The sequence below is a fragment of the Apus apus genome, chromosome 18 (genome assembly GCF_020740795.1).
Source record: "Apus apus isolate bApuApu2 chromosome 18, bApuApu2.pri.cur, whole genome shotgun sequence".
Taxonomy (NCBI): domain Eukaryota; kingdom Metazoa; phylum Chordata; class Aves; order Apodiformes; family Apodidae; genus Apus; species Apus apus.
This window is the reverse complement of record NC_067299.1, coordinates 11875416-11889503: the sequence shown is the minus strand read 5'-3', so window position 1 is coordinate 11889503 and position 14088 is coordinate 11875416. Positions and strand designations below refer to the sequence as shown.

Sequence of the window (14088 nt, the reverse complement as noted above, 5' to 3'; positions counted from 1 at the left end):
GAAACATCTTCCCAGTGAGGAAAGGCTGAGGGAGCTGGGTCTCTTTAGCTTGGAGAAGAGGAGACTGAGGGGTTACCTCATCAATGTTTATAAATACATTGAAGGCAAGTGTCAGGAGGGTGGAGTTCTTCTCAGTGGTTAACATGATAGGACAAGGGGCAATGGGTGCAAACATGAGGAAAACCTTTTTCACTGTGAGAGTGATGGAGCAGACAAACCAGGTCAGCCATTATTTATTGAGAACGGTTGTGGAGGGATAAAAATATTTCCACTAACTCTATAAGAATTTATAAACCTAGAGTCTGCTTATGCTTTAATAAATGCCTCTCTGCCCATCATGCGAAGGTAGGTACTTCTGTAAGAAAATAGCAACATTTGAAAAAAAGGAACACACTAATCCAGCCTGCAGGGCCTTGCCTGGGGGGAGGAGGGGCCCTGCCCATGCGGGGCAAAGGGCCCTCCTGCTGGCCCAGGGATGTGGGTGGCACATGCCAGACACAGCCCCAGCAACCTTCAGCACCCTGTACCTCAGCCAGACATAGCCCCCATCAGCCTCAGCAAGCCCCCAGAACCCTGCCCTGGAAGACCCTGGATTGCCTGGCCCTGCCAGGGAGGGGACATGTCCCTGTGCCAGCAAGCCCTCAGTGATTCCAGTGATCCCAGTGCTCCCAATAATCCCAGTGCTCCTAGTTATGCCTCCATCTTGCTGCCTCACCATCCCCCTTTGTCTTTCCCTGTACCCAGGGGGGAGCAGGGAGCTGGAGGGGTCTGTGTCCATCTCCCCAGGCATGCCCTGTGGCCGCTGGCTGAGAGGTACAGGCATGGGCTGGTCCCAGTGTCATGCAGTGGTGCTTTGCTGGGAAGCAACACAGATTGGGAGATCCTAGAGAGGACACAGGGACATAACATAGTGCAGCAATAGGGATGGGGACATCTTGGGGGGACATGACATAGTACTCCACAGGAAAGCAACATGTATGGGCACACACTGCAGTGCTCTTCACCCGTGGGGCAATCACAGGGGAACATGGGGACACACAGCAGTGCTTTGCTGGGAAGCAACATCGATGGGAACATTCTTGGGGACAAACAGTGATGCTCTGCCAGGAAGCAGCAGGGACAGGGACATCCTGGGGATACACAGGGGCAAATGCCACCAGCGCCTGATAGAGGATGATGCTGCTGCCACAGGAAGCATTGCAGGTGCAGGACAGTGGTTATTGCTCTCTACAGGGACAAGAGGAAGAGGGGGGAGGCTTGGGACCCCACCTCTAATTTGGGGTTCAAGGGATTTTTCTCTGGACTGTGGCTCCCCAATGCTCCCCGTGCCATGGCGCTCCCACCACCTGGGGACAAGGGGTGACACTAGGTGGAGACAAGGTCCCTGTTGAGGACACAGGGCTGGACACCCCCAAGCCCCAGTCCCTCCCTGTGCTGGTTCTAGCATGGAGGCAGCTCAGGGCCCCAGTGCTGGCTGCCCCCCTGGCTGGGGTGGCACCTGTCCCTCTATCCCCTTGGACATGTGTGGCCACAGGAGCTGCTGTGTATCTCTGCCAGTCAAGAGCAACCCTATGCCTCACAGAAGAGCAGCTGGGGGCTTGGTGGTGCTGGGACCCTCCCCCTCCCTTTCCTCTTCCCTTAAGCGAGGGCCAAGCTGAGCATAAAGGCTGTAAGCACGCAGCCCAAGGTGACATGGGGACAAAGGACACAGTGCGGGGAGCAGGCTGGCTGGTGACCCTCCCCAGAGCTGGGGGGGAAGCCAAAGCTTGGGGGACAAAGCTGTCCCCATGCTTGGGTGAGGCCAGGGCAGTAATCCAGCTGGGACAGGGGACCCCCAGGGCAGGTGCCCTGTCCCCTCATTGTCCCCATGGGATGGGCACTGGCCCATGGGATAAGGCGATACTGCAGCAGCTTAAGGTGGTGGGTGCGGTGTTGGTACCGGGTCTCGCAGTGGGGCCAGGATGGAGCATGATGTAAACATTTCTGATCTGGGGAGGGGGTTGAGGAAGAGGATAAGAGGGCTAGTGTGAGTCCTTCATCTGCTTCTGGATCTTCTGCAGCATCTCCTGCATCCGGCGCAGCTGGAAGGGAGCAGAGCAGAGGTCATCTTGGCATGTTGTCTTCCCCCAGCCCCAGATCCCTTGCAAACATATTTGGGTCGAGCATCCCAAGCAGGTTGGGATCACTGAGAGCTGGGGGTTGGGGTGTGTGAACCCTCTGATGCCCCCCCAACATCTCCTTACCCTAGCCTGAGGAGCAGTACCTGTGAGGAGGGTGGCTCCTCATGCCTGTGCCACCAATGGCACTGGGGTGTGGCCAGGGGGCTCAGGCCTCTCCCACGCTTACCTCCTCGTCCTTCTCCCGAATGAGCTTCTCGGTCTCCGCATCCGGCACTGGAGGGATGACAGGGATGGGGAAATCTGTCCCACTCTCCCGTGTCAGCTTGCTGCAGGCAGAGAGAGGAGGTGAGGATCCTGCCACAGCCCCACCGGCCCCTCTGGGGGACATAGCCCTCCATGTGTGCTGCAGCCTTGGAGAACTCAAACCTTGCAGGTACCCAGAAACCACCTGTGCAGCCCCTCAGCCCCCCGGCAAGTGTCGCACTGCTCCAGGCAGAAGGGATACAAGCAGCTCCAAACATCCCCCCAAGCCCCTGCAACCCCTGACCTGCCACACACCAATCTGGGGGAAGCCAGGCACCACCACAACAAAGAGTGCCAGGGAACCCCCAAGGACACAGAGTCTTGCGTGGCTTGCTCCACACTTGCCCATTTTGGGAAGCATCCTGCTGGGTGCTTTGAGCTGGGGCCGCGTTCTCCTCCTCCAGTGTTTTCACTGCTGCATGAAAAACACCTTGAACTTGGCATCTCCTTCCTCCCCCAGAGTCCCATGGCAGGATGGGATCCCAAGGCCCCCTGCTGTCTGGCCACCTCCAGGGATGATCTGCACCCCTCATCCCAAGCATCAGCTCCTGTTTGTGCACAACCCTGCAGGCACCCCCTGGGGCCATCCCACCATGCAGGACCCGGCCAGCCCAACCAATGGCTTCTGCCACGCCAACAGCAACAGGGAGGGACACAGTCAGGACAGCTGTGGGTGCCATGTGCAGCTGGTGACAACATGGCTGGGACACCACAGCCGTGGCTGACAGGGGTCACGCATGCGACCACGTGCCAGTCGCGTTCCACTGAAGTGCCTCCGCATGCCAACGGGTGGACACAGTGTCACAGTATCACTCTGGTTGGAAAAGACCTTCAAGATCATCAAGTCCAACCACTACCCTAACTCTGTGACATCAACCACTAAACCCTGTTCCCCGGCACCACATTTGTCTTCACAGATATCTCCAGGGAGGGTGAGTCAACCACCTCCCTGTACAGCCTGGATCACCCAATCCAACTCCGGCCCCGGAACAGAACAATCCCAAAGTTCACACCATGTCCTTGAGGGTGCTGTCTGAAGTCTTCTTGATTACTGTCAGGCTTGGTGCCATTCCTGCTTCCCTGGGGAGCCTATTCAAGTGCTCCACCACCCTCTGAGTGAAGAATCTCTCCCTAATATCCAACCTAAACCTCCCCTGCACATCTTTCAACCATTCCTTCATGTCCTATTGTTGGTCACCATGATGTTCCATAGTGGGCTGGGCCCCCCTGCCCTGGGTGATCCTGCAGTGTTGGGAGGGCTGTGCCAGCATGCCATGTCAGGGGATGGCTTTTGGCTGCGTTTTGAGCAACACTTCAGAAGTTGCTGCCTGTTTTCATGGCTTCTCACTGTTGCAGGACCTGGGGGGAAACCCATCGAGCTCCTTCCATCCCTAGCAGCAAGACAAGGCTCGAGCAGGCCAGCGGGACAAGCAGCTTCACCAGCTCAGGGAATACTGTCTGCCACTGCCTTCTGCACCCCAAAATCACATTCCCAGGGGAGGGCAGTGCAATGGGGGTGTCTGCTCTGCAGTCCTGCACTTGGCCAGACCTTGGCTGGGAGAAGCTAGATGCCACCAAATGGTGGCACGTCCCCCCAGCCCCACCTCACTGGGGTGAGCTGGTTGAAGTCACCAGCACACTAAGTTCTCCCAGCACCCTGAGGGCAACTTGTGAGGGCTACAGGCAGGTGGCCACAGGGCTGGCTCCCACTCAGAGCAGTTGCCTGGCCCTTGCACAGGCACAGAAGGACCGAGACAGGGTTGGATACCAACAAATATTTTTATATGGGGCAGGGTGATGGGCAGGGCTGGAGATCTTGGCCAAGCCCTGCCTGGCCAGCCTGGCTCAGTCAGCAGAGCAGTCGGTGCAGCAGAGCCTGAGCGGGGAGGGATGCCGCCTGCTCCAGCAACACACATGGAGACACCAGCTTAGAGGCACCTAGAGTCACCACCAGGACCCTCTCCCCACCCCTTCGCAGAGCTCCAGCCCCCACCAGGGGGCTTCCCCCAGCACCTTGGGGGGGGCTAAGGGAGATGACAGGATACTGGCAGGAAAGCAGCAGCACTGGCTGCTTGCCTGACTCCTGCTGCAGCCCCCAAACCTGCAGGGATGCAGGGTCCACCTCACTGCTGCAGCATCCTGCTCCTCACCCTCCACCCCCAGCCCAGGGGGGACACAGGGTTCTCCTCACTGTTGCAGCATCCCCCTGAGATACATCCATCCCCAGGGGGACACAGGGTCCCCCTTGCTACCAAAGCCTCCCCCCCAAGCTAGTCCCAGCCCAGTGGCACAGGAACCCCACCTTATCACAGGCTCCCTTGCCTGGCCCACCATGCTGCCCAGCACAGACCCACACACAACTCCAGTCCCCCAAGATGACCACTCGCCATGGGCTGGGGTCACCCCAAAGAGAGAAAATGCCTCCCCACACCCTCCCAGCCTGGCAGCCCCTCCCAGCCCCTTACTTGCGGTTCCTCTCCTTCACCACCATGCGGGTCATGCTCTGGATGCACTGCGTGCGGTAGTTCTCGTAGTGGGTTTCCCGAGTCACGTCCTTGAGGTCCTGCATGTGGGTTCTCACCAGCATCGTCCGCAGCTTCACAAAGTCACAGTGGGACGGGTTCTCCACTGTGGAGGAGCCCGAGGTCAGGAGGCTACAGCTAGCCCCCCACATCCCCCCAAACTCCCCCAGGGCAGAGCAGCATGGAAACGGGGCGCATGATGCCCCTGAAAGGCCAGAAGGATGCAGGGACACAGCCCAACATTACCTTCTACAATGCCCCAGGGGTAGAGGCGCCCACGGACACGCCTGCCTTTGGCCTCCACGATCATGTTGCTGCCGATGACAGCGAAGGGGATGCTCTCCTGCAAGAGGATGGCAGGGCTTAGCAGGGCTTGTTCCTGTCCACCATGGCCTATATGCATCTCCTTGACCTTGTACAGCCCCCATCTGGGGGGACAGCGACAGTCATGGCTTGGGTTTCTCCAGACCAGCCCCCAAGCTGCAGATGGCACCTGTGGGGTCTTGGTGACATGTACCAACACCACCATACTGGGGCTGCAGGAGAGCTTGCATGGTCCCCAGAATCCTAAGGGTACCCCAGGATGACGTGTCTGGTCATGGGGCTCTGCTCCCCCCAGGATGGTGCTGGAGGTACCAGACCCACCTTCAGCGCCTGGTCCTGCAGTTTGAACTCCTCATCTTCATCCGAGTCACACTCTGGGAACTGGTAGATGCGGATGCCATACTGGTCGATCTCCTCTCGGATCTGAAGGCAGACAGCCATGCTGAAGGGAGGATTCTGGCCCTCAGAAAGGGGATGAGAAGTGCCACACAGTGCCAGTGTTCCCCTGTGTCCCCTCCCACAAAAGCGTGTCCCCCAAGACTAGATGTCATGGATACCCCCCCAGCCCCAGACCCTTCCAGACCCCATCTCAGCCCAAGGGAGATGTGTCCTTGGTGCCTGTGTGGACAACATGATCCCCTACAGTGCTTCAAACATGGAGGATGCTCCATGGCAAAATCCAGGCAGGGGATGGAGAGACCGGCCTCCCCAACCCTCCCAGCCAAGAGAGAACCCCAGCCCCAAGGGCACCCCCTCTCCAGGGACCTGCTGGGGTGGCTCAAGGCTGGGCTGACCTCACTGTACCTTATTCTTCATACGCTCCACCTCAGCAGGGGTCAGGGTGTCAGCCTTAGCCAGCACAGGCACGATGTTCACCCGCTGGTGCAGGGCTCTCATGAACTCCACATCCAGGGGCCGGAGCCTGTAGGGGGGCCCAGTGAACACCATCCCACTGAGCCCCTTCCCCAGCACCCCTCATCCCAGCTGCGCAGGTAGGGGCTGCCTGTACCCATGGCCGAAGGGTGAGATGAAGTAGATGCAGCAGTGGACGCGGTTGTCCTGGATGTTTTTCCGGTTGAGGCCGCTTTCATCACGGAAATACTGTTCAAACTGCTGGTCGATGTAGTCAGCCACTGGCTTCCAGCTGAAGGGACAAAGAGGTGACATCAGCATCCCTGCAGGACCCAAGTCTTTCCTTGGATTTCCAGCTCAACACCTCCCATGGCTCAGCATCTCACCCTGAGGAGCTGCTGGCTCTGGCCAGCCCCAGGAGCCCTGGCTGTCACCCCCCCCATGGGACGCACCACTCAGTGTTGTTCACGGCGTCACCAAAGCCAGGCGTGTCCACGATGGTCAGGCGCAGCTTGACACCCTTCTCCTCAATGTCCACCACATGCTTGGTGATCTCCACTGTCTGCGTGATACGCTCTGCAGCAGCAGGAGACAGAGGCAGCAGGGGACACCCCGGGTGAGGGACAATGGGGGTGACACAGGGAGATGCTGCAGCCCCTGGGGGGCTGGGGTGGGGCTTTGCAGGATGAGCCCGCACAGACACCAGGTCCAGCACTAAGATGCTCTGTGCCACAGCCTCCTGCATCCCAACATGGATGTGCACTCCTCCCTCAGTGGCTTTGTCACAGGCTGATTTAAGCAACACAGGGGTCTGCTGGGGCCAGGCATCACTGTGGGAGCAGCTGCAGATCGGTGTATCCCCACATGTGACCCCAAGGCTCTGGGACTGCACATTCCCCTTCACCCCCAGGATCCCTCCCTGTCCCCATGTTCCCAAAGATGCTCCCACTGCGTCACGTGCATGTGGCCACAGGCATTTTGGCTTCTGCTCTGAGCAACGGAAACAAATCAAACAACTACCTCAAAACAAATCAATCAACTGCCTTGAACTCCTGATGATTTGGGCAAGCTTGGGCAATGTTAGTTCCAAAACTGGTGGCAGCTGACTCAGCCCCGTGCCCTGGATCCTGACTGTGTGCAGCCCCTCTGGATTTGCTGTGGCTTCAGCTGGTCCCCAGCAAGCTGAGGCTTGTTTTCCCAGCAGGGACAAAGTCCCTGTGGGGGGTTCCTGTGCCAGGCAGTGGAGGGCTCTGCTGCCTTGGAGCAGCCCCTAGCACAGGCAGGCAGCTGGCACAGCACCACAAGCAGATTCAGAGAGCCCGAGGTGCCCAGCTGGGCAGGGAGAGGCGCTGCAGCACTCCAGGAGGGGCACAGAACTCTGCTAGCCACCCTGGGACACCCAGAACACCCTGTGGCTGGGACTGTCCCCTCTCACCTTCAGCGTTCAGCAGCTTGCGGTCTCTATACATGTCTGTCAGGAAGAGGCTGTTGACCAGGGTTGACTTGCCTAGCCCGGATTCCCCTGGGACAGGAGGACAAGGGTGAGGGAAAACACCTGGTGCCCCACCCAGCTCCATGAATTTTGGGATCCTGAGCTGGGTCAGCATCCCCACTGTCAGCCTCAGCCCCTCTGTACCTGCTACCATGAGGGTGAAGTCAAAGCCCTTCTTCACCGACTTCCGATGGACCTGGCTGGGCAGTGTAGCAAAACCCACGTACTCCTTGTCATCCTGCAGGCAGAGAGGATGTGGGACAGGGGACACCACTATGCCACCCCCCCATCCTGGCAGGCCAACTCCTTCCCTCTGTCCACATGGATGGGAGGGAATGCTGCAGGACATGGCCCAGCCTGCCTGGACTCCTTGGGTTGGGAGGGTGGGGACATCCCCCGCCATGACTTCTGCAGCCCCTCACCCCACATCCCCTCCCCATGGATGCATCCTGCACCTCAGAGGAGTCGTAGGGGTCCAACTGCCCCCAGGGGCTCCGCGGACGGTTGGGGCTGGGGGGTGGGGGGGGCAGCAATGTGCTGCTGCAAATCCGAGGGCCGAGACCGGGAGAAGATCCTGGCATCCCTCTCATCGGTGGGTTCGTCAGGGGGGACCCGGCCCATTCCGCAGGATGGGTGGCCAGGCTCCTGCCTGTTCTCTGGTGGCTCCACCTTCCTGGAGCTGTTAGCTGCTGGGCAATCCCGCAGGAACTGGGTCAGTTCAGCCTCCTCCGAGTCCTCCTTCAGGAAACGCTTTATCTAGGGACCAAGAGAGGAGGTGACACCAATGGTGGCAGTGCCCACCTCAGGTAGCATCACCCACCTCGACCTCATGAGTTCCCAGGCCACAGCAGCCAGACACATGCACTTCTAGGATGGGGGGCAGGGGAGGGATGATACACAGCCACCCCAGGGGAAGAGCCACCACCCTGGAGACAGCAACAGGGACACCATGGGGATTACAGTGGGGATAGTCATGGTCCCATGCACCCAGGGCGCTTACAGCTTGTGGCAGTGAGATGGCAGCTGGCTCCTGGCACTCCAGGGGACAAGGACATTCCCCCTGGGCCCCCTGCTGCTCATCCAAGTCTTCTGGAGTAGCCAGGGCCCCCACAAACCCCATGGCCTGCCAGGAGGATGGGGAGGGCACACCAAGGAGGACAGAAAGACACCAAGAGATGAACTGCAGTGGCGGAGGAGCTGGCAGGGGACCCAGAGCCAGGGGGTTGGCATATGGTGGCAGGGGTCTGCCTGAGCCCCACTGCCTGCCTGCTCGCCATGTCTCAGTGTGGGTGACAGCCCAAGGGGCTCCCAACCAACCCGTGTGCAAAGGGCTTAGGGGCAAAAGGACATCCCTTGTGCAGAGGGGCTACAGACCCCATGCTCAGGCTGTGTCCATGCCCACACTGGACCCGCAATGCTCCCTTGCTTTGGCTCTGCCTGTCCCGGGACTGGTGCAGACAGCAGCTTTGGGAGCAGCAGCTCCCACAGCAGTGACTCCATGGGGTGGCAGGGCTGGGATGGGGATGCTGGAACTGGGACGGCTCCACATCCTGTTTACAAGCACTGGCAGGAGATGTGTTCCCAAGGATATGTCCGGCAGCAGCTCCATGGGACCAACCCTGGGGTCCCTGACCCCATGCCACCACAACTGCCAGGAGACCCCAGCCCCACGGGCAGTGAGACCACAGGACCTTGGGGAGCCCCCCACCCTGCAGGCTCACATCTGGGGGTCAGTCACCCCCCAGATCAGGGCTTCAGGGCGACAGCCCTCCATGGGGACACGTCCCCCCCCTTCCTGTGTCCCTGCTCCCCCAGCGGAGCGCACCCACGCCTGTGGCACGGCGCGATGCACCGAGTTACTGGGCTGGAAACAAGGTCGTGGCGCTGTGGGGCTGCGTGTTCACAGCCTGCCTCCGGGTGTCCCCACAGCCACCAGCATCCCCCTTCTCCCCCTCCCCCAGTTGATCGATAGTACTCAGCGGGTCTTTGTGACCACAGCATCCTCCTCCTCACCGACCTTGACCTAGAAGGGGAGCTCAGCACCAGCCCCCACCACAGCACAGCCTAGCCAGGGCACCACAGGGGTGGGAAATGACACTGACACTGCCAAATGCTTTCAGCCCCCATCCCACAGGGCTCCGGCCTCTCGGGACTCCCCCCCCATCCCCTCGTCCCCCACCCCAGAGAAACTGATGGCCGTGGCGATGCTGCGGAATGAGGTGGGTTGCATCAAGTCCTTGGGGGTCCTGCCGGGAGTGCGTCCCCCAGCAAGGCTGGCCCAGAAATGGAGCATCAGCTGTGGCACATCCGAGGTCCCCCATTCCCAGCTGTCCCCTCTCCGGCCCTGCCGGGGGGGGGACTCTGCCCCTGTACCTCTTGTCCAGGCGGCAGCTCAGGGCAGGTGGCCATGGCAGAAACAGTGTCACGGCGGCCGGGGTGGATGCGGAGTGGCACCGGCTGTGCTGAGGGTGGGGAACTGGAGAGCAGCATTAGCATAACCCCACCCTGGGCAGGCACCGTGGCCCTGGCGCCCACAGCATCCGGCAGCCAGGCACGGCCCCCACAGGTGCTGGGGGACAGGACCGGGGGGGTGGCGGGGGGGGGGCGTGGACAGGAGGGGAGAGAGAGCCCTGAGGCAGAGCCGAGCTCAGCTCCTGCACGTTGTCGAGATGTCAGGGACCAGCAAACACTGTTGGCAAAGCAAGTGGCAAGGCAGGTCCTGGGGGGGACTGTGTGACCACCACCACCACTGTCATCATCACCAGTCCCCCTGGGATGAGCTTAGCTACAGCCCAGTAGGACATTCAGCCCTTGGAAACACATCCGTCCTAGGACAAAAACCTCCTCCATCCCAGGACAGAAACCTCCTCCATCCTGGTGCACACTACGTCCTCTTCCACTTCCCACCTTGGAGTTGGAGCTACCCCAGAAGGTCCCTTCAGCCTCTTTAGAGGGGAGAAAACCAATTTTCCATGAACAACTGTTAGAAAACTCAACATTTTTGCACCTGAAAGTTAAAGCTTCCCCACGCAGCTCCAAGTTGCTGCTCTGGCTGGAAAGGACCCAATTCTGGGCTGGAAGAAGCAGGGATTATTCCTGCCTCAAGATCCCTGGCAGAAGCTCCAGAGGTCAGAGCTCTCACAGAGGCCTTCCAGTACCTGAAGGGGCTCTAGAAAAGCTGGGGAAGGCCTTGTTTCAAGAACTTGTAGTGAGAGGACAAGGGGTAATGGTTTTAAACTGAAATAAGAAAGATTTAGGTTAGAGATCAGGAGGAAACTCCTTAGTGTGAGTGTGGTGAGACACTGGAACAGGCTGCCCAGTGAAGCTGTGGAAGCTCCATCCCTGGAAGTGTTCAAGGACAGGCTGGATGGGGTTCTGAGCAGCCTGATCTAGTGGGAGGTGTCCCTGCCCATCCAGGGGAGTTGGAACTGGTGATCTTTAAGGTCCCTTCCAACTCTAACCATTCTATGATTCTATGATTCTAGATCCTGCCTTGGCTTCCCCAGCTTCCTTGGGGATGCAAAGGGTTGATGGCATTGCAGAAAGAGCTGTGGGTGGCAGCAAGGCGACCCAAACTGTCACAATGGGGGGTCACCGGGAACAGTGATTCACCTTGATGCATGTCGAGATGCATCAGAGCAGCCTGGGCACAGAGCTGGGTTTGTGTGGCTGCAGAAGATCTGCACTCATCAAGGAAGCACTAAAAAGCCCTGAAGCATCAGCTGGTGCAGGGACAGGTGCAGTGAACCTCGAGCCTGCGGACGCAGAGTGGCCTGAATGTCTCTGTGCTGGTCCCCAGCTTCCCTGGATCCCAACCATACTCCTCACCCCAGTGCTCGATCTCCCCCCATCCAGCTTTGAAGCCACCCAAGGCCGGTGACAGAGACCCCACTATGCCCAGCCAGCTTCAGCTGTCCCTTCTCAGTTCCATCCCAGGGAAGCAGTGCCACCACCCTTGGCTGACGCTGCATGACCCCACGGCTTTGCAACCCCTTCCCCACTGGCTGCAGCACCCCCCCACCCTTGGGCCAGGGGTGCCCCTTACCCCCCAAGACCCCCTGCCTGGTGCTAGCACAGTTCTCCTACAACACCCACCGCTTTCCAACTGTCCCACCCCACACTCCCGCAGGAGCAGGGATTTCCGCAGTGGGGCCCCGGGGCAGTGCCAGTGCTCCCATAAGCGGATTACCCGCCCGGCTGCACACGAGCCAGCACTCGGCGCCGGGGCTGTCACCAGCCTGGCAGCTCCATCGAGGTGGCACACGCTCTGCAGCATCCCCGCCTGTCACACTGCATCACACCTTCCCCGCACTGTGACAGCCTGGGGACCAGGGCAGAGGGGGGGCACAGGGGCAGCAGGCAAAGCCCAAGCTGGGAAAGACTCCGATTATCTGTTAGCATCTTTCTGCTGGATGCCACATTCCCATGGGCTGTGTTTTCCCAGCCTATTTTACAGGGAAAGGAAGGGAATGTCCCAGTGAAGTGCTGTCCTCACCAGTTAGGCTGGCTGAGGTGTCCCCAGCCCATTCAGATGTGCTACCCACAGCACATGCTGCTCCACCGTGACATGACAGCTGAGCACCCCAGACAAAAATGACCTGTCCCAAAGGCCCAAGATCCACATGGGACACTGGCATGGTGGGCCCCACTGAAGCCCAGCTCTGCCAGGATGAGCCTGGTTCTTCCCCAGGGCAGTGACCACATGGGCTGTGCCTGCTCTGACTGTGTCCAGATGCTAGGGGTGCTCCCACCACTGCAATTAGAGTTTCTTACCCACAGCTCTCCCCTCCGACGCCATTGGTAGCACCCAGTTGGGAAACTGAGTCCACTAACAGCTTTGACAGCAGCAGGGCGTTGGGCACCCCACAGGTGCAAGGGTGCCCACTCTGTACAGGGTGGGCACCAGGTAGGCATACACACAGGATGAGCCTTTCCGACACACTCCTGGGAACTGCAGGGAATATTCCAGCTTGAAGGACCTGTGAGTGCTCTCACAGGGACCCCAGGATGGGACCACATGTGGTGGGTCCCTGTGAGCTGGCTAGTGACAGTGGAGCCTGTTCAGGCTGCAAACAAGGTGGCAACTCAGCATGTAAGGACAGACAAGAAAATCCAGCCCACTAAGAGCCAGGAGCAGAGATCGAGGGAAACCATTGCTCAACCCACTTCTCTGGGCAAGACATGGAGTGCTTTGGGAACAGAGGGATGTGGGTGGAGTGTTGAGGGCAATGGCTCCATTTCCATGTGTCCTTCTGGATGTGTCCATATGCCCTCCAGCCCCAGCTCACCCCACAATCTTGACCGAGGGCACCCAGCTCCTCTCTGTTGATCTCCCCTGCCAGGATGTTTCCAAGCCTGGCTCTTGTCCAGCCCCAAAGGAAGGCGCTGGCCAGAGCTGGGTGTGACACACTCTGCCAGCTGCCCCCCTGTCTGATTTCAGTGTTTCCCACTCCAGATAAATATGATGGCCCTGTTCCCACGGGGGCTGCAAGGGAAGGACGGTTCCCAGAAGTGCCACGTGAGACATGACTCTCCACGTCCATCCCCACCCTTTGCACGGCAAGTGCCTTGATGTCCTCAGAGGAACGTGGCCCCGGGGAGCGGTTCCTGGGGACCTGCTGCCACTAAAGAGGGGCAGCACAAGCGATTGCAAGACGGGCTGCTGTTGAGCCGGGAGTGCTGCTGGTGCCTCCGGACCTTGCCGGTAACTGCAGCGACAGCTTCAAAGCGCGCTGGGCTCCGGGCGGGTGTCACGGTCCCCGCTGGAGGCCCGGCCAGGCTGGCAGCGACCGGGACCACATCCGGAGGGACCGGCCAAAGGCGGGGGGATGGGGAGTGACCGATGCTCGGATCGGAACACCCCACGTCGCCGAGAGCAGCCCCCGCCCACATAGAGACACCCCAGGGGTGCCGCGGGGACACGCAGGTGCCTCGAGTACCTCTCGGAGGTAGCATCGCCTTTCGGGAGACGCCCGCCCCGATGCCGCGGTGCGGGGAGGCGGGCAGGCGATCCCGGGGCACCCCCCGCCCCCCATCTCCCCCAGGGCTGGTCCCGGGACGCTGCCCGCCGGGACCGGTCAGGTGCTGCCTCGCTGCCCGTGCTCCCCCCGCCCCGCTGCGGCACCGGCGGCCCCGGCCCGCCCCAGCCCCGCCGCGCCGTCACCTTCACGGAGGGCACCGGGATGCGGAGCGGGCCTGGGCCCGGGCGCTGCGGGGCGGTGCAGCTGGCCCGGCCGCCCCCGCCGCTGGCCTTACCATGGCTGCGGCGCCCAGCGCCGTCCGAGAGCAGCGGCTGCTGAACGGCACGGCCGGGCCCGCCGCCGGGATTAGCAGAAATAGCAGCGGCGGGGGCGGGGGGAGCCCGGGGCGGTGCGGGGGGTGGGGCGAGGGCGGACCCTTGGCACCACCGGCACCGGACACCGGCACCAGGGACCGGGACCTGAGCGAACACCGGGCACCGGCATCAGCACCGGGC

At 60.4% G+C, this 14088-nt stretch overlaps 1 protein-coding gene across 1 annotated transcript; it reads right to left on the bottom strand.

Annotated features, from left to right (window-relative positions):
- Positions 1-201: 201 nt before the first annotated feature.
- On the bottom strand, positions 202-13923 carry LOC127392065 (septin-4-like). Its single transcript, XM_051635525.1, is given in 13 exon segments — positions 202-2081; positions 2347-2446; positions 4889-5051; positions 5192-5288; positions 5591-5692; positions 6074-6191; positions 6279-6413; positions 6574-6697; positions 7557-7643; positions 7758-7851; positions 8069-8137; positions 8139-8369; positions 13869-13923. Coding segments are annotated over 13 exon segments (1383 nt in total). The 5' UTR covers positions 13872-13923; the 3' UTR covers positions 202-2021.
- Positions 13924-14088: the final 165 nt, after the last annotated feature.